The sequence below is a fragment of the Chelonoidis abingdonii genome, chromosome 6 (assembly GCF_003597395.2).
Source record: "Chelonoidis abingdonii isolate Lonesome George chromosome 6, CheloAbing_2.0, whole genome shotgun sequence".
In the NCBI taxonomy this organism is placed as follows: domain Eukaryota; kingdom Metazoa; phylum Chordata; order Testudines; family Testudinidae; genus Chelonoidis; species Chelonoidis abingdonii.
This window is the reverse complement of record NC_133774.1, coordinates 55,310,616-55,329,288: the sequence shown is the minus strand read 5'-3', so window position 1 is coordinate 55,329,288 and position 18,673 is coordinate 55,310,616. Positions and strand designations below refer to the sequence as shown.

General features: G+C 38.7%; 1 protein-coding gene across 1 annotated transcript in view; it reads left to right on the top strand.

Moving 5' to 3' along the window:
• The window catches only part of EDIL3 (EGF like repeats and discoidin domains 3), a 436,701-nt gene that overhangs the window by 318,682 nt on the left and 99,346 nt on the right, over nt 1-18,673 (top strand). Inside the window, exons 7-9 of the mRNA XM_075067055.1 lie at nt 7,027-7,182; nt 8,337-8,481; nt 16,559-16,743. Of these exons, the coding sequence (XP_074923156.1) occupies nt 7,027-7,182; nt 8,337-8,481; nt 16,559-16,743 (486 nt within the window). The remainder of the gene's footprint in view (nt 1-7,026; nt 7,183-8,336; nt 8,482-16,558; nt 16,744-18,673) is intronic.

The window sequence follows — 18,673 nt, the reverse complement described above, 5'->3', positions numbered from 1 at the left end:
CAATCAGTGCTCTCTGTGCCTGCTTGGACAACATGAAGCCTACTCCCTGTGTGTGGGGTGCGTCGCTCTCTTCATGTCCTGAATACAGCAACAGCTCTCCTGTCAACAGTCGTCTCTGTCCAGCTTGCGTCCATCTTGTTTCGCTAATGCCTAATAGGGTCAGGTTGTTGCTCCTCATCTCTGCTGCAACCTGCGCCGTCTTTCCTGACTCGTACATGGTCCTCACGTTCCATGTGCCTATGGTAATCCTCCTGGTTGCAAGAAGGGTAATCAGCTTAGTGGCTTCCTCACGGCTTTCACCACCCAGCGTCATGCATCTTCGAGTTGAAGACCCTTCTTTTTCCAGGGTAAAAGTCTCTGTTGTCTCTGTTGTTGGCATTTCTGTAGCAGGTTGATTTTTTACGGGGTGGAGTTGCTAGCCCCACGCCCAACCCTCCTCCTTTATCCTGACTTGGGACAAGCAGATGGCCCCAAAGGACTTCTCTGGTGGAGTTAAGGCAGAGTCAAGTGAACATCATTGTTGTCAAGTGCAGGTTTTCTGCATGTTGAGTTTGACAGTATTTGATCCTGGGCTGCAGAAGCATATGAACTTTACACTGATCCCATTAGATCTTTCTCCTGTTTGAGTTGCATGGAACAAGCCTGCAGTTCATCATCTCAGAGCCTAGCAGAGATAATTTGACCAGCCAAAGAGGCATAAACAAGATAATTGCAATACGATAAAAGATAATTGAAAAAAGCATTCCGTTATTCAGAATCTTGAGTTGTGTGTCAAAGGAGGGAGGAAAAACCATTCATATTTTCCTCCATTTATGTTGTACATAGAAAGTTTTTTAGACATTGAATAATACCTGGAGAAAATGGAATCCATGCTTGGGATTCTGTATGAATATTGAACTCCTTACATTTTACATGTCTACTGATAGTTGTAACAAATTATTCAGCAAGCTAACAAGTCTCCTGTGTATCCCAAATCCCAGGACCAAAATTGTAAGTCAGATCTTTAATGATGTTCCTAGCAGCTAAATCCACCTTAAGTACAACTTTGCTGAATGAGCCAATAGCCTCTCATTTTAAAGTTAACAAAAATTAGGGAATTTAAGTTCTATAAAGAAATCTGACATCTATAGCTTTGGAACCTAAGACGTGATGTGAGATACCACTGAAATATGTATATGTGTACATGACTCTGTGTGGGGCGCACTTTCAGCTGCCGCAACAGACAGGAAAATCTTGAAATGGTAAGCGAGGGCTACAAAAATAATTTATTTTCTCCACATGAAAGATAATTATCTCTGTTTATTTCCCTTTCTAGTCATTCTTTGCCTTAATGAATTACATCACTAAAGTATTAACAGAATATTATTCTTAAGGCTCTGATCTGGAACCCAAGTATGTACATATGTATACACACACACACATATATAAGCTTACTCACACTTGTGAGAGAAGTTAATACACATGCCTTGCATGGAGCCTAAATTTGTTTTAAAACATTGTCCCAGTTATATCCTCCATCGTCTGTAAAACTTTGTAAATATTTTCTTTCTGATGTTGCCATTTTCAGGCAATCACTCTTTTTTGAAGAGAGCTCAGATTAATGAGGCTGCTTTTGTTTGACATCTTCAACATAGATACTTCAGTGTTTTACTCTCAAATGGTTTTGTTTATGCACCAACATAAGCAAAGATATTAGTGCACCTGTGCAAAAAGCATGATTATTAATTACTGCTTTAGAATCAGCAGAAAGAACAGAAAACATGACACCTGGGGTGGTTTTATATGATAGACCCTGATCCTGCAGTATGCAGACCCATGGGAGCCAGAGTGACTGTAGCTAAAAGAGTCAAAGGGATGAAAAATAATTCAAGGTTGAGCGGGATTTTCAAAAGCGTCTAGGGGAATTAAGTACCCCAGCTACCAAGAGCCACAGCCTTGATATAAGGAGGATTTGATACAGCATTTTAGTGGGAGCTTGACTCAGACACAATGGGCCAGATTCTCCTTACTTTTTCCACTTACTCTACCGTGAATCGGGATTAACTTCACTAAAGACAATAAAGTTACACCAGTGTGAAGCTGGTGTAAATGAATGTAGATTCAGTCCTGATGCCTCCAGGAGAGTAGACCAGACCCAAACCTGCTTCACCCTTGGACAACTGTTTGCCCAGTGCCAGGTCATACCTCCTGGCCAGTGCACAGTAAGGCATGGCATAGCTCTGCCCTCACTCTACTGCATCCCCCCAGCTCTAGGAGCTTCTCATTGTTTATCTTGTTGTGATCAAAGATCTCAAATTAAGTTTATATCCCATAAACTTGGTAGACTACACAAGAATTATTTTATAAGGACTAGTTTGTGCAACTCTTACATTGTTGCACACTTACTTACACATGTAACCCTACTTTTTGAATAGATGTCACATTCACAAAGCTCCTTTTCTTTGAGATCTTTGGAGTTTTACTTGTGTGAGTAAGTGCTCACCAGTGTGAATAAAGATTGCATGATCTAGTCGCAAATAAGCTTCTCTACTAAAACTGCAGTAACTAGTCACTGAGTGGTAGATTCTGATACTAGTATTGAACAGTACCTTATTCAACAAGTCTCGTCAACTGCTGTCTAGCATGAGTAAGGATGGCAGAATTTGACCCATAATTTTTGAGTAACAGAGGAATTATTTTTATATGCCATATTATTAATAGAATTGAGGCCCTTTGCTTTATATTGGACCAATCCTGCAGCTCTATTCATGTGAATAATCCTACTGGGCTACCTCGATGAATAAAGACTATGAAACTGATCCCTTTCCCTGCTCTTAGTAATTCTTCAGTGGCAAAGATCAAAATTTCCATAAAGGGTGTTTTTCCTCCAGCATCTAATCTTTAATAGTGTGAGTTTCCTTCATCAGGGTATTATTGACTTTCTCCATCCTTGTTATGTCTAGATAGATATAATAGATATAATAGTTTTTATGCTTAATTTTCTTTATTCCAATAAACTCCTGTCTTTTAAAAATGATGTGTCAAATTGTTGTTTGTTATCTTAATGCCTTTCATCTGCTTGTTTGTTTTAGCTCACAAATAGCTATATAATTAAAATGTATCACGTTATTTCCTAGGTCCTTGCTTTTTCTGTATCCCTAAAGCCTAAGGTCTAACAATTAACTTGAGTTGTTTTTCTTTACAATTACCACAGAGGACTGAGTTTTTTAAAAGATTGTTTCGCTAAAAGCGCTAGTTCATATTCTATACTGGGAACTTTATTTACTACTAAAATACACTTAGTAAGAAAGCTTTCACCTACTGCTTTTAGTTATAGTTACTGCACAGTTGTAATATTTTGTATTTTGCTAGGCTCTGGCTTGGCAAACGTAAAAGTCATAATAGAACACAGACACTGGGACAGTTTCTCTTCTGCTGTAATTCTTTTGACTTCATGGAGTTATATCTGTCAAATTTAGCCCCTGAGATTTTTATACACATGAAAGTTCTTGGAATTTCAAGGTACTTTTTCCCCCTTCTGTCGGTTTTCTCAGAAATGCTGAAGAAACAGAGACCTAAATCAAGCATATTGTATAGCATCCAGTTTCTTATTTTTAAATCTGATTGGAACACTGCATGAAGCTCAGCGGTGTTGAAAGCCAATGCTCAGTGATTCAGAGAGAAAGAGAGACCCAGAAAGACAAAAAAAAAAAAAAGAAAAGAAAAATTGGTTAAAACTTAGGACTAAATAAAAGGGGGCATAGTTTTTACCTAAAAATACATGGATGTGGAGGTGGTTGAATGTGAGTGGAGCACAAAAACTTACTTTCTTAAAGTATCAAGGTCACAGGTCAAACAGTACTCAAATTCCACAAGTAAAGGAAAGTAACTATTTTAATTAGGCAAGGCAATGATATGGCTAAAGTTTTCATGTGTAGTGATTTGGCAGGAGCATCCTTTAATTTCATGTTTTTATAACTACACCTCTACCCCGATATAATGTGACCCGATATAACACGAATTCAGATATAACGCTGTAAAGCAGTGCTCCAGGGGGGCGTGGCTGCACGCTCCAGCGGATCAAAGTAAGTTTGATATAATGCGGTTTCACCTATAAGGCGGTAAGATTTTTTGGCTCCCGAGAACAGCGTTATATCAGGGTAGAGGTGTACAAACAAAAGACCCAAACACCTCCTCCAAGAGCATTCAACTCTTCCAAACATGTGGGGAGAAGGGGCTCACAGGAGTATAGTATCAAAGGGGTTAGAATCATAGGGGTAAAAGGGACAGCAAGGGTCATCTAGTCTAACCACCTACCAAGATGCTATCCAGCCTCCTTTTGAAAATATCCAGTGAAGAAGCCTCCGCAGTCTCCCAAGGCAGTCTATTCCATTGTCCTATTGTTTTACAGTTAGGAAATTTTTCCTGAGATTTAATTTAAATCTCCTATGCTGTAGTTTGAACCCATTGCCCCTTGACCTGCCCTTTGTGGCAAAAGAGAACAACTTTTCTCTATCCTCTTGTATGGCAACCTTTCAAGTATCTGAAGACTGCTATAATATCTCCCCTTAATCTCCTCTTTTCCAAACTAAACAGACCCAGTTCATTCAGCCTTTGCTCATATAGCTTGCATTCCATCTCTTTGATCATCTTTGTCACTTGCCTTTGGATCCTTCCCAGTTTCTTTACATCCTGTCTGTACATTGGTGCCAATATTGGACACAGTACTCCAGCTGAGGCCTAACCAGTATCAAGTCGAGCAGAACTATCACCTCCAGGGACTTCCATGCTATACCTCTGTTTCATTCACTTTTTTGCAACAGCATCACATTGCTGACTGAAGTTGAGGTTGTGATCCATCACAACTCCCAGATCCTTCTCAGCTGTGCTGCTGCCGCCAAGTCAGTTATCCCCCATTCTGTATTTATGCAATTGGCTTTTCTTCCTTAAGTATAGTACCTTACATTTGTCTCTGTTGAATTTAATTTTGTTGTCTATAGTCTGGACTCTCTCTGAATTTTATCTCTGTCCTCCAAAGTGTTGGCAACCCTCCCCACAACTTTGTGGCATCTGCAAACTTGATCAGTATGCTCTTATACTTATATCCAGAGCATTAATAAAGATGTTAAACAACACCAAACCCAGAACAGATCCATGTGGAACCCCACTGGAGACCTCCCTCTGATCTAACCTCTTTCCATTAATAGTTACTCTTTGTTTGCTGTTGCAGTTGTGGATGCTGTTAGTAGCCATTGTTTCTCCAGCATTAGGGAGATGGGTTTCAAAAAGCTTTAGTTAGTTATATTAACATTTACCATATAAATCATTGGAGGGCAGACTTGTACAAAAAAGCCATATTAGAATTAAAAAAAAATCTGTATAAATGTGTGAGAACTGTTGGTGCAGTTGGAAAATGGTTATCCATTTGAATAACAGTGTCAAAGAAGATATAATTGGAATTAACTTGTTTCTCTGTTACCCTGAACATTAATTTATGGTGGGAGTCAATGGAGCTGGGAGGCAAGTTAGCTATAATTGTGCATTCTTTAACTTAGGTATCACTTGTCAGACTTGGGGGCAGGGGGCACTGTTTGGTTTGATTGTTTTTTGTAAATATTGCAGGGTTAGGTGACATACTGTTTTTGTTTGTGCATGTTTAAGATTTTCCATATACAGAGTGAAAAGTATATTAAATCACCCTTATTAGGCAACCTCTTATAATAAGACACCATGCTAAACTATACTCCAATGTACTAAGCACAAATCCATTTTGTCTTAATTGGGAGACTCCTCTCAGTATAATTGTCAGTCCCTGGAGTGGACCACTTCAACAGATTTTACTGTTTTATTAATTGTTTTTTTCAGAGGGATGGGGGAAAAGAACTGTGAATTGCTGTACTTAAAATTTGATTGTAAATATATTGGGCCTGATTCTCCCCTTACACCAGTGTTATACTGGTGTAATTCCATTGACTTCAGCAGAGTTACTTCATATTTATAACTGTATGTTTGAAGACAAACAGGTCCCTGAGCTGTAACTTTTAGGGGTCTGTTTCACCTCTCATTTATAAGGTTGTAAATCAAGTATAAGTCCATTTAAGGCAAGGGAATTATGCTGGTGTATGAGAAGGAAATCCCACTGACTGTATGCATGTGTATAATAGATATAAAATCCTTCAAAGGGAAAGTTGAATAAATGTTTATCAATTAGTAATGGGAAGAAATGAATCTTGCAGTCTCTCAAAGGAGAGAAACATTGGAAAGACTGGAAATTCCAAGTGAGGATTACACTGAGAGAGAAAGAGCTTACTGATGAAAAACAGCCCTTTTTTCCACCTGCAGATAACATATATTCAAAATTTTCCAGTTTCAGACGTCTTAAATGCACTGAATCTGTTTCATTTCTGTGGCTTAAATTCAAAGCTGAGGAAATCTTGAGCACTTTGGCGTGAGTGCGTGCAGTTATTTTGTTGTTGTTTGTTTGTTTGTTTTTGTTTGTTTGTGTTATTGTAGTGCCTAGAGGTCCCAGTCATGGGCCAGGAGGACCCCACTGTGCTAGAACAAACACAAACTAGAAAGACCATCCCTGCCTCAGAGAGCTTACAATCAAACCCATTAAAAAAAATCTTTTTGAAAGGTCAAAACACAGATTTTTTTCTTTTGGAGCACCTGTATGTTGGAAATCCCTATTCTGTTTTGCCTCAGACTTTCCAGAAATATTTTACTCTGGCAGAGGACCATGCAATGAAGAGTCTTATGATATTAGAGTGGGGGAGAGGTCAAAATCAGTCTTCTAATGGAATGGAAGATTAAATCTTAGTGTAGACACATTGCAACACATATACAGATAATACAGTATGTAGCTTTGGCGGCAACCGTATTGTTTTTTTCACATTTATGATCAAATGAAATGTAGAGACAATCAATCAAAATGCTACGGAATGAAGAACTGGTTTCTTTTGTGTTTGAGTTAGAATAACAATTTAGTGTCATCACAGCAACTGTGTCCCTCTGATGGTTACCAATGATATTGTATTGTTTTTGCAGATAAACCTGCAAAGGAAGATGAGAGTCACTGGCGTTATAACCCAAGGAGCCAAGAGGATTGGAAGCCCAGAATATATAAAATCTTACAAAATTGCATACAGTAATGATGGGAAGTTCTGGGTGACATACAAAGTAAAAGGCACCAATGAAGATATGGTAAGACTGAGTCACCTGTGTGTGAATGAAAATCCCAGGGTATATCTGACTTCTGAAAGCAAAAGGTATCTCCAGTAGATGAGTCTAATTGTCTAACAGAGAAAGCACTTTTATCTGTGTTGCCTTACTATTTTTTCTGGAAAACATAGCAATACATTTCCACTTTGTCTGCTAAGACTTTCTTATTCTTTAATTGATGGTTCTATAAACACGGTGTCCCCAGGCTAGAATAATCCTGTTTATTACACTTAACTGATTTTCATTTTAATTACTTTACCAGTAATTACTCATGACTCTGTTTTCAATTTAGTTTTAGTACATTGGCAGATTAATGTTAACCCTTGATATCCTAGAACCCATTCATCAATGCTTATCTCCACATTGCAAAATGGTGTCCTCCTGTGAAAAAAGAAAGAAAAAAAGGAAGTTTACAATATAGTTAGAATTTATTTTTGTACAAAGCAGCACAGACTGCTTTACTGTAAGAGGTAGGCTAGAAGTAAGACACTTCAGAGCTGGACACAGTTTCTGTCATGTAGGCAGAGAGAATACTGTGTTGAAAAGACTGTAATGAGGCGAGGAAGCGAAGTGTAAGAATATCTAATTACAACGAAGAGAGAATAGAAAAATCCTTTAAGGGTCTGATTTGAAGCCCATTGCAGTCAATGGAATCTCTCCAGCTGATTTCAGTGGAAGTTGGATCAGCTCTTAAATGAGGGAGGGAAAAGTAAGTGTGGATCAGTGTTTATAATTGCAGACTAAAATGAACAGGAACATTTTAATACACAAGTTGAAGGGAAGATGTGATTTTAGTGTATTAGTAGCTGGAGTATGAGAGAGAGATACCAATTCAGCAAGATTCTTAAACACATGCCTTACTTCAAGCACGAGTACTACTCGTCGAGTAGTTCTACTAAAGTCAAAAAATAGAAATACCCACGTTTCAAGTTATGCTCAAATACCCTGCTGAATCAAGCCAGATTGGGGAGCATAGGTGAAGGAGAAGCTTCTAAATGTGGAAAGACATGACAAACAGGGTGTGAAGACTAGAAAAGGAAATGGATATGTACAAGTCCATGAAGATAAAGTAAGGATCCAGTTGTCATCCTTGTACTGATTGAAATGTATGATGATTTTTTTTTTTGTCATCACAGGTGTTCCATGGAAATGTGGACAACAACACTCCCTATGCCAATTCTTTCACGCCTCCAATAAAATCACAATACATTCGACTGTATCCTCAGGTTTGCAGAAGACACTGTACGTTGAGGATGGAACTTCTTGGCTGTGAATTATCAGGTGAGTTTTTCAACAACACACCATTGTCATAGCATAAAACTGCTTTGTTCCTGTGGTTTTGGAATATTTATTCCTGCTATAATTCCATTGACATCTGTGGTGTTACAGCATGGTTGAATTTGATATTCTTTGTATTTAGAGTGGGGTATATATTTTTGTACATATTGACATCAAATTATTTATTGCTTGAAATGGGTACAGAATGGGATATTTAATGCCTATTTTGCTTCAGTTGTCACTAAAAAGATAAGTAGTGACCAAATGCTTAACAAAACTAAAAATAAACCCAGGAATGGAATGCAAGTCAAGATAGGGAATGATCAGGTTAAAGAATATTTAAATATGTTAGATGTATTCAAGTCAGCAGGGGCTGATGAAGTTAACCCTAGGGTACTTAATGAGCTAGCTGAAACAATCTCTGAACTGTTAGCTATTATGTTTGAGAATTTATGGAGGAAAGGTGAGATCCCAGAGGACTGGAGAAGGGCAAACATGGCACCTATGAACAAAATGGACCCAGGGAATTATAGACCAGTCTGTCTAGCTTTGATACCTGGATCAAATTATTAAACATTCAGTTTGTAAGCACCTAGAGAATAATAGGGTTATAAGCAATAGTCAAAACTGATTTGTGAAGAACAAGTAATGCCAAACCAAGCTAAATTTCTTCTTTGACAGGATTACTGCCCTAGAGATTGGTGAGGAATCAGTAGAAATGCTATATCTTGCTCGACCCAGTCCCACATGACATTCTCATAAGCATACTAGGGAAATGTGATGTAGATGAAATGACTATAAGGTAAGTGCAAAACTGACTGAAAGACTGTGCCCACAGTGTAGTTATCAATGTTTGCTTTCTAACTGGGGGGACATATCTAGTGGGATCCTGCAGGAGTCTGTCCTGGGTCCAGTGGTCCAGTACTATTCAACATTTTCATTAATTACTTGGATACTGGAGTAGAGAATATAGAATTGATGGATAACACCAGGCTGGGAAGGGTTGCTAACACTCCAGAGGAGACGATTAGAATTCAAAATGACCTTGACAAATTGGAATGACATGAACAAGATGAAATTCAATAAAGACAAGTGCAAAGTATTATGCTTGAAAAAAAAAATCAAATGCCCAACTACAAAATGGGGAATAGCTGGCTAGGTAGTAGTACTGCTAAAAAGGAATTGTGGGTTATAATAGATTACATGTGGAATTAGTCCATAATGTGGTGCAGTTGTGAAAAAGACTTACATCCACTCCAAAAATGATATTAGACATGGGAGGTAATTGTCCCACGCTATTTGTCAGTGGTGTGGCCTCCGTTGGAGTATTGTGTCAAGTTCTGGGAACCACACTTTAGGAAACATGAGGATAAGTTGGAGAGCGTCCAGAGGATAGCAATGAAAATGATAAAAGGTTTTAAAAAAACCTGATCTATGAAGAAAGGTTAAAACAACTGGACACGTTTAGTCTTGATTTTAAAAAAAAATTGTTCTCTATGTCCCCTGAAGGTAGGACAACAAATAGTCCACTTAATCTGCAGCAGGGAAGATTTAGGTTAGCTATTAAGCAAAACTTTCTAATTATGAATACATTTTAGCACTGAAACAGGTTTCCAAGCGAGGCTGTGGAATGGCCATCATTGGAGATTTTTAAGAACAGGTTAGACAAGCACCTGTTAGGGATGAGCTAAGTATATTTGGTCCTGCCTATGTGCAAGGGGCTGGATTAGATGACCAGAGATCACTTCTAGTGCTTCATTTCTGTGATTCTCTAATTATTTATTTACAGTAGCACCTAGAAGTACCAATCAAAATTGTGCTAGACACTGTACAAACACATACTGAGGGACAGCCTGTGCTCCCCACCCACAGCTTACAGCCTGACTAGACAAGCCAGACAAAATGTAGGAGAGACAACAGATACAGAAGTCAAGTGACTTCTTCAGGGTTACATAGCAAGTCAGTGGTAGAGCTGGGAACTCTAGGACATAGGGCACTAAACAGGAAGGCAGGACTTGGAGACCTATCTCCTAGACTATGCTGGACAGGCACTGTATAACAAGCTCGAAATTGCAAGAGTTCAGTAAGCTGCATCTGAAGAACTTTCAAAGCAAAATAAAATACATTGTGCCTGGTTGCTTTTGATGAATTTGATTTGATTTAGATTTGTTTTGTGACTTTCCTACAGAAACTGTGATTGTGTCTTGGAGCAAAAGTAAATAAACTAGTGAGCCAATATAAACCCTCTCAAGGTTTGTTTTAGCAAAGGTTATAGCACATAAATGTAATGCTTGACCCCATCCGCTGTCTAGCATGCAAATTCTTTATCTGTCAAAAGAGATCAAATTTTCACCATAGGGATTGCTACAGTAAATTCGTTTTAGGATGATTTTACCTGGCTTTCTGTTTTACTGTATGAACAATAGTCATCCAGTTCCCGAATGATATATCACAGCAATCTGAGTTAAATAATTCTTGGTTCTCTAGTGACATCAAAACCAGATTCAGAAATTAAAAGTTAATGCATTAATCTCACTGTCGCCCTTTTCCAATACAGCTAGATTTGAAAGTAAATAGAAAATCCCATCTTAGGTGCTTTAGTATATTAGATTTTTCTTTCTACATTTTCCATTTCTGGAACCACAATTTAGAATAAGTCCTTGCCAGAATGACCAGGAATTGTTTTGCTCAAAGAACTGTGAAAGCTGCTAAAGTGAATTCATTTCAGTGGTCTCATCTCAGTTTCAAGGTCACCATTCCTCAGCACTGTTGTCACAGTCTGGGCTCATCAGAACAACTCCGCCTCAGTGGAGAGCCAAGTACAATTACACATAAAGACAGACTAATGCAGTCTAATTCCAGGTTTATCTGAGGTTGAGGTGCACTCTTAGAGGTCTGGGGGTTTCAGAACTGATTCTTTTTCTTTTTTTTAATGAAACCTTTCTAATTAAAGAAAGTGTAGCAAGATCAAAAGATGGACCTTTCCTAGGCCCCAATGCAGCAATATACTTAGGCACAGGGCTAACTTTAAGCACAATAGTCCTATCTAAACAGGGCCATAAGTGCATTTTATACGCCCCAAAGCACTTTCTATTCTTGTGCCAGCCAACTATAAAATGAACATTTATTTCTTTTCCTGGCTTTTTTTTTTTCCTGAAACCCTCTGCATTTAGAGCTAGATTCTGCCAATCTTGCTCATGTTGAGTAATACCTTCTTCAGAAAGTGGTCCTATTAGTATTCGTGTGTCCCTCTGTAGAGTAAAGTACTGTACTACTCAATGTGAAGGAGGGAAGCAGAAGCTGCCCTTCACTTTTGTTTGACTGGCATTCTTGAATTTACAGAACACTTGTTTGATTTCTCAAATGGACCGATTGAAAGTGAGAATGATAGGCAACATATATATTTTCATATAACCAAGCAATCTGTTATTTTTCATAAGCAAAGTCTTAAAATCTTTTTTTTTTATTCACCAATAGATACATACGGCAATCAAGGCAGAACATAGTCTTTGTATTAAAATAATTGGCTTGTTCTGCTCTTACCACTCTGTCACAAACTCTAGAGTAAAGCAAGACAAACATAGTAATTTGAGCACAAGCCTAGGTGATAGGAACTCTTGCATGCAAATTTCTAGCTTTGGCACTGATTACTTCTGAGTTCTTGCACAATTATATGACGTGCTGAGTGCCTCTTGGGAGATGCTGAGCACTGCTGAAGTCAATGGGAGTTGGGGTACTCAGTGTTGTAGAGGACACAGGCAAACTGACAGACAAGATGTGCTACAACCAAAGACTATAGAGAGCATGTCTGCACCTGAGTATGAATTATCCCAATCTCAAGACCCTGAATTACTGGTCTCCTAGTGCTGTCTTGGCTTCTTGCCTTGTCATTCTAAGAGCTTTCAGTTCCATTTCTAGTATGCATTTCTGTGTTAACCTTGGTCTGCAGCATTGCACCTTATCCTAGGGATTCCAATCCAACACGTCCCTTGTTATGTTATTTGGGTCTTTCCTTCATGTATGTCCTAGCCATCACCATTTTGTTTCCATAATTTCCTATCCTGTCTTTATAATCATGAGTATTATAATACTCCCTCACACCATTTTTTTTTAAAATAAAAAGGTGTTTTTGTACGTACAAAGTATTGAAGAAGTTTCCTTTACAGGTCCTTTGCACCCTTGTTCAAAGCCCAGACATCAGAAATTACATTTATGTGTTGGAGGAGGAGGAGGCAAGGGGGGTTGTTTTTATTTTTTCTGGAAGTATTCAATTAAATATGTGATCTATAATAGATGTAATTTTCTTTGATATAGCAATAATTTGTTGTCCCTACTCCTGTATCCGTATAATGTTACCTCCTGCTCTAGTAGCTCTGCCTCTCTTTCTGCTAGCAGTTTAATATTTGTGGTATGCTCTTCTTCCCTCTAAGTTGTGAAGCTGGAAAGAAAAAGTGTAAAGTTACGTGTGTGCACAAGCATGCATAAGGGTGGGTGCAAAATAGAAAAAGTAGATGAATGCAATTGATGGTTTCATTTTCTGTGATGTATTGTTTTTCAACTCTGGCGCAAACGGTTTTGACAGCCCATTTTTGTGTATCAGGGACTTTCCCCTTCCTCCTCACCCCACCCCTTCTTCAGATGAAGCACTCTTAAGGACAGCCCTAGTAATCCAGTAGTGATACTTGGATACTGAATAATAAGCAAACTGTCTTTCTAAACCAATGAATGAATCTCTCTCATTTCTATCTCCAGTCAAGACCTATATATTGCTCCCTCCCACTCCTACTGACATAGCATGGTAGTGAAAACAAGCCCCCAGACAGGGTTTTCTTTGGCAACTAGCCTGAGTCACCATCATACCACTGTGGCCTCATTTTGGTTTTTTGCACACTAGCTTGAGCAGAGTCAGTGCATGTACATCTGCCCAATCTGAGAATTACATCTCCCAACTGCAGTGTAGACATGGCCTCAAGATATTCCTACACTGCAGTTAGAGGTCTGACTGCAGTACGAGTCGACATAGCTGAGCTAGGTAGCTTGAATAACAATAGCAGTGAAGCTGCAGCAGCATGGCAGAGGTGGCAGTGCAGGGTCCTGGGTGAGCTTGTATGGCATTTGCTGCAGCAGCTTCACTGCTATTGTTACTCAAGCTAACTAGATCAAAGTTAGCTCAGGTATGTCTACTTGTGCTGCAGTCAGACCTCTGATTGCAGGGTAGACAAAACCTTAACCATTCTCCTAGCCAGCCACATACCCTCCTTTTTCCTTATTCCCTTTTATCACAAAAGCCACGCAGCCCATCGGCCTCTGTTCTCTTGTTATTGTGCTGCCATCGTATGGTGGTGCCTTCTGATCTGTGGAGGTTATGACAGCAGAAGTATTGTGTTCATCCTCTTTGACTTCCTGTCTAACACAGGCCATAGAATTTCCCCAAAGTAATTCCTGGAACATGTCTTTTAGAAAAAGTTGCAAGTTTGATTTAAAAATTGTCAGTGGTGAAGAATCCACCACAACTCATAGTAAATTACGCCAATGGTTAATTAGCCTCACTGTCAAAAATTTGTTTTATTTCCAGTCGTAATCTATCTAGCTTCAACTTCCAGCCATTGGATCATGTTGTATCATTCTCTACTAGACTGAAGAGCCCATTATTACATGTATGTTCCCTATTTAGGTATTTAGACCTCTCTAATTCTGTTACTATAAGGCATGTTTTCTAAGCCTTTAATCGTTCTTGTGGCTCTTCTCTGAATCCACTCCAATTTATCAACATGCTTCTTCAATTGTGAACACCAGAACTGGACACACTATTCCAGCAGTGGTTGCACCAGTGCCAAATATAGAGGTAAAATAATCTCTCCACTCCTACTTGAGATTCCTCTGTTTATGCATCCCAGGATTGGCATTTGCTCTTTTGGCCACATCATCACATTGGGAGCTATGATCCCAAATCTTTTTCATCATCCCAGCCACCCAGGATTGAGTCCCCCATTCTGTATTTGGTCTACATTGTTTGTTCCTAGATGTATATATTTAGTTTTATTAAAGCCCATATTGTTTGCTTGTGCCTAGTTGACCAAGTGATCCAGATTGCTCTGAATCAGTGATCTATCCCCTTCATTATTTACTACTCCCCCAATTTGTGTCATCTACAGATGTTATCAGTAATAATTTGGTGTTTTATTTCCGTCATTGATTAAAAAAAAAATTAAAATAGCATTGGACCAAGAACTGATCTTCCAACTCCACTGGAAGCACACCCACTCAATGACGATTCCCCACTTGCAATTACATTTTGAGATCTATCTGTGAACCAATTTTTAATCCACCTAATGTGTGTCATGTTAATTCCATATTCTAACTTTTTAATCAAAATGTTGTGTGGTACCAAGTCAAATGCATTTGAAAATCTAAGTATATTACATCAACACTATTACCCTTATCAACCAAACTTGTAATATCATCACAAAAAAATACCAGGCTAGTTTGACAGGAGCTATTGTTCATAAACCCTTGTTGATTGACATTAATTTCATTACCCTCTTTTAATTCTTTATTAATCAAATCCTGTATCAATCACTCCATTATCTTGCCTGGGATCGATGTCAGGCTGCCAGGCCTATAATTACCCAGGTCATCCTGTTTACCCTTTTTAAAAATAATACTGACTTTCTACCACTCTTCTTGAATTCCTCAGTGCTCCAAAATTTACTGAAATTCAGTATTAACAGTCCATGATCTCCTCAGATAGCTCTTTTAAAACTTTTGGAATCTAGTTATCTGGACCTGCTGAATTAAAAACATTGAAGTTCTCTATCTTCTGTTTAACATCCGCCAGAGATCGTGGAATGGAAAGAGTGTTGTTATCACCATATGATGAGGCTATGTTGTATGTTTTTCTCCCAAATACAGAACAGAAATATTTATTGAATATTTCTGCCTTTTCTGCATTATTATTGATAATTCTATGATTTCCATCTAGTAATGGATCAATAACATTGTCAGAATTTTTTGTAGTTGTTGTTCCTAATACATTTAAAAAACTTCTTATTGTCCTTAACTCTGCTCCAACCTATTCTTCCTCCTAGTAGATCCAACTGCACCCTGCCTCTGCCCAGTGAATAACCTCATGATTCATTGCACAGCATCTTGTCTGTTTGGAATCACTTGTAAAATTTTATCTTAGAAACTTAAAAGAGGAGAGGGAAGAAAGGACCAATATCCATCAATGTCCATCCTCATCTTCAGTCACAGTAAATCATGTGGGATATGGCCAACTGATTTTAGCAGACAATCCCTGCTTAGTTCTCCAGAGGAAGCTCCCCCCTCTCCCAGCTATAATATCTGTAGTCTATACTTTGCTGCTGGTATATGCTTTTTGGCATGATATCAAGTTATGAAAAAGTACAGATGTGATTAGTACTCAGGGAATTTTCCTCAGCACTAGTAGCAGTAAGAAAGAAATAAGCATTTTGTAGAATTACACTTCCTTGGTGTTAAGACACCACTGCAATGGTACATGGTATAAGAGTAGAGTAGAATAAATTAAAGGAAACAGTGGTTATGTGCTGGATAGGAATTCATATATATACATGAGGCTGAAAGTAATGAAAAGGACTGGGGGGAAAATCACCTTCTTTACTTTACTCTGTAAATGTGTTAGAAAATATTTTGGATTCTCTGTCTTGTTTTCAATTATTTCAACATGTGTTATAATAAAATGCCTTGAATTGACAATTTTTAGTTTGATTGCAGTTTCCTCCAAAGATGTTCCTGATTCCCTAGGGCCCTTTCTGTGGGAACTGCTTTCTTCTTTTTCCCCCTGTAAGATGGTTTATGGGTCTCCGTACCTCTAAGGCAGCCAGTCATCAACAAGAGCCCTTAACCCAGTGTTATTCTGCTTTAGCTGGAGTGGGTTTCAGTGGCCTGGGTTCTTAACTACTAACTGATGGTGCCTCCACCTGATTGTTTAAAGTGTTCAAGAGCCCAGCCATCACTTTCTATCTGGTTTTGACTGTTGCTGACCCAGTACTTCTCCCTGTACCTAGCCAGATGACTCATACATGCTCCCTTTTTTCAGGTTGCTCTGAACCTCTGGGGATGAAATCAGGGCATATACAGGACTATCAGATTACTGCATCCAGCATCTTCAGAACACTCAACATGGACATGTTCACTTGGGAACCTAGGAAAGCCCGGCTAGACAAACAAGGCAAAGTGAATGCCTGGACTTCAGGTCATAGTGACCAGTCACAGTGGTTGCAGGTAAAGTTTCACTGTTTCACTAATGTTCTTAGTGTCTGTCTATATTCTCTATGTTCTTGTACTGGAAAGTTTTACTGATTTAGAATCAAATCTTGCTTTTCTCACCTGGGTACGTAGGGAATAATAGCAGTGGAACCCACCTACATCAGCTGCCCATGGGAGATAAAGCTCCAGAGAGCCCACACTTGGATGCCTGCATCCCAGTATCTCTCAGTGCACTACATTGTTGTTCAATATGTGCCACCATGCAGAGAGGCATGGTGAGGGTGGGTCTACAAACTGAATTAACCTAGTCTTCCCCTCCACCCATTTATGAGGTGCTAGCAGCCATGAGTATTACTACAGCTAATGAACTCAAATAGTGGCTATGGGTTACTATACTGGATGCTTCACTGCCTGTTGAGAGAGATTCTATCCCCCAGCCCTAGCAAAACTCCCTGGGACAAAGCTCATTTACTTGAACTTCTGCATAAGGTGAGCACATTTGGCTCCTAGGAGTTACCTTAGTCTAATTGAAACTATTCAAAATTACTTTCCCCCAACACTTTTGAATCTAGTAAGATTGATTCAACACATGGATTCATTATGAAGCTGTTCACAAAGGTTGTTTTCAGTCTGAAAGTGATTTATAGAAGTTACTGGTAGGCTAATGGGAAAGATAGCAACAAATCACCATATGGAAGCCTATTTGACCAGTCATTGTGACATTTACATTTTTGAACTGTTGTATGTTGCAGTGTTTTGAGACAACTGCCAGTTTGAAATGGAATTCTCAGCATGAAACCTCAATAGCGCTAGAGGTGTGCTACTAACCCCCTGCAAGCTTTTCACATATAAATTATAACTTATTAGCTTTTTTACCCACAGTTGCTAAGCAATTTAGCAATGTGATTACTATCTCCTCTCTAAGCTTATACACAGAGGGAAAAGAAGTAGTGATTGCATTGTCTATTTAACATTTGAATAATTAAAGATGTCTGGATTTGGTGAACTTTTTTTAAAAACAGTCTGTCGAAATACAGTAATGTGTTAAGTCATTTTAGTTCTTTTCAGGAGGAAGTGGTTATTGTGTTTTGTGGTGAAGGAATAGAAAAGAGTGTGTCTCCACCAAAAAGAGAGGCAAGCCAGATCTAGGGTAATTTTGTCTCCGTTGCTGATCCAAGGGAACCAATAGCATTCAGAGGCTATAAAGAAATGCTCTGTGATGTTTTATTCTATTGAGGGTGACAATGGATTTGTCGTTGTCTACAGATGGTAAGGGAGTTAGGGAGCTACCAAACAGAGGAAATGACAGCATTTCTTATTTTCTAACATTTTCTGTTTTGTTCAAAATGCTTTTTCCTCTCTTTTTCTTCCCTTCCCTCAAACTAACTTGAGTAAGCAAATTAATTCACGTTGCATTCATTTGATTACTGGCAGGTTTTCCATGAGTCAGTCAATAAACTTATGCCTTTTTTTTTTCTTCTTAAAATATGCAAGTCTATAAGGCAAGTTAAATCTGGAAGGAAGTCTTTTGTTTTTAACTTTCATAATATGATTGCAGAACATTTCATGAGAGCATGACTATTTTCTTTCCTTTAACTTAATATAACATGCTATGGATAATGGGAAGTTGTTATATTTATAGTACTTTTCCTAGAAAATACTAACTATGTTTCAGTAAAACCGGAGACATTAAACCATTTCAGTTTTCAATGCATAGACTAGTTATTTTGTACTGTCTCTGAATTCATATGCTTCAGTTCTTCGAGTGATTGCTCATATCCATTCCAGTGCACGTTCGTCAGAAGACTTTTACCCTAGCAACTCCAGCGGGCCGGCAGGTCGCCCCCTAGAGTGACGCCACCATAGCAGGTAATATATACCCCTGCTGGCCCGCCCGCTCCTCAGTTCCTTCTTACCGCCGTGTCGGTCGTTGGAACTGTGGAGC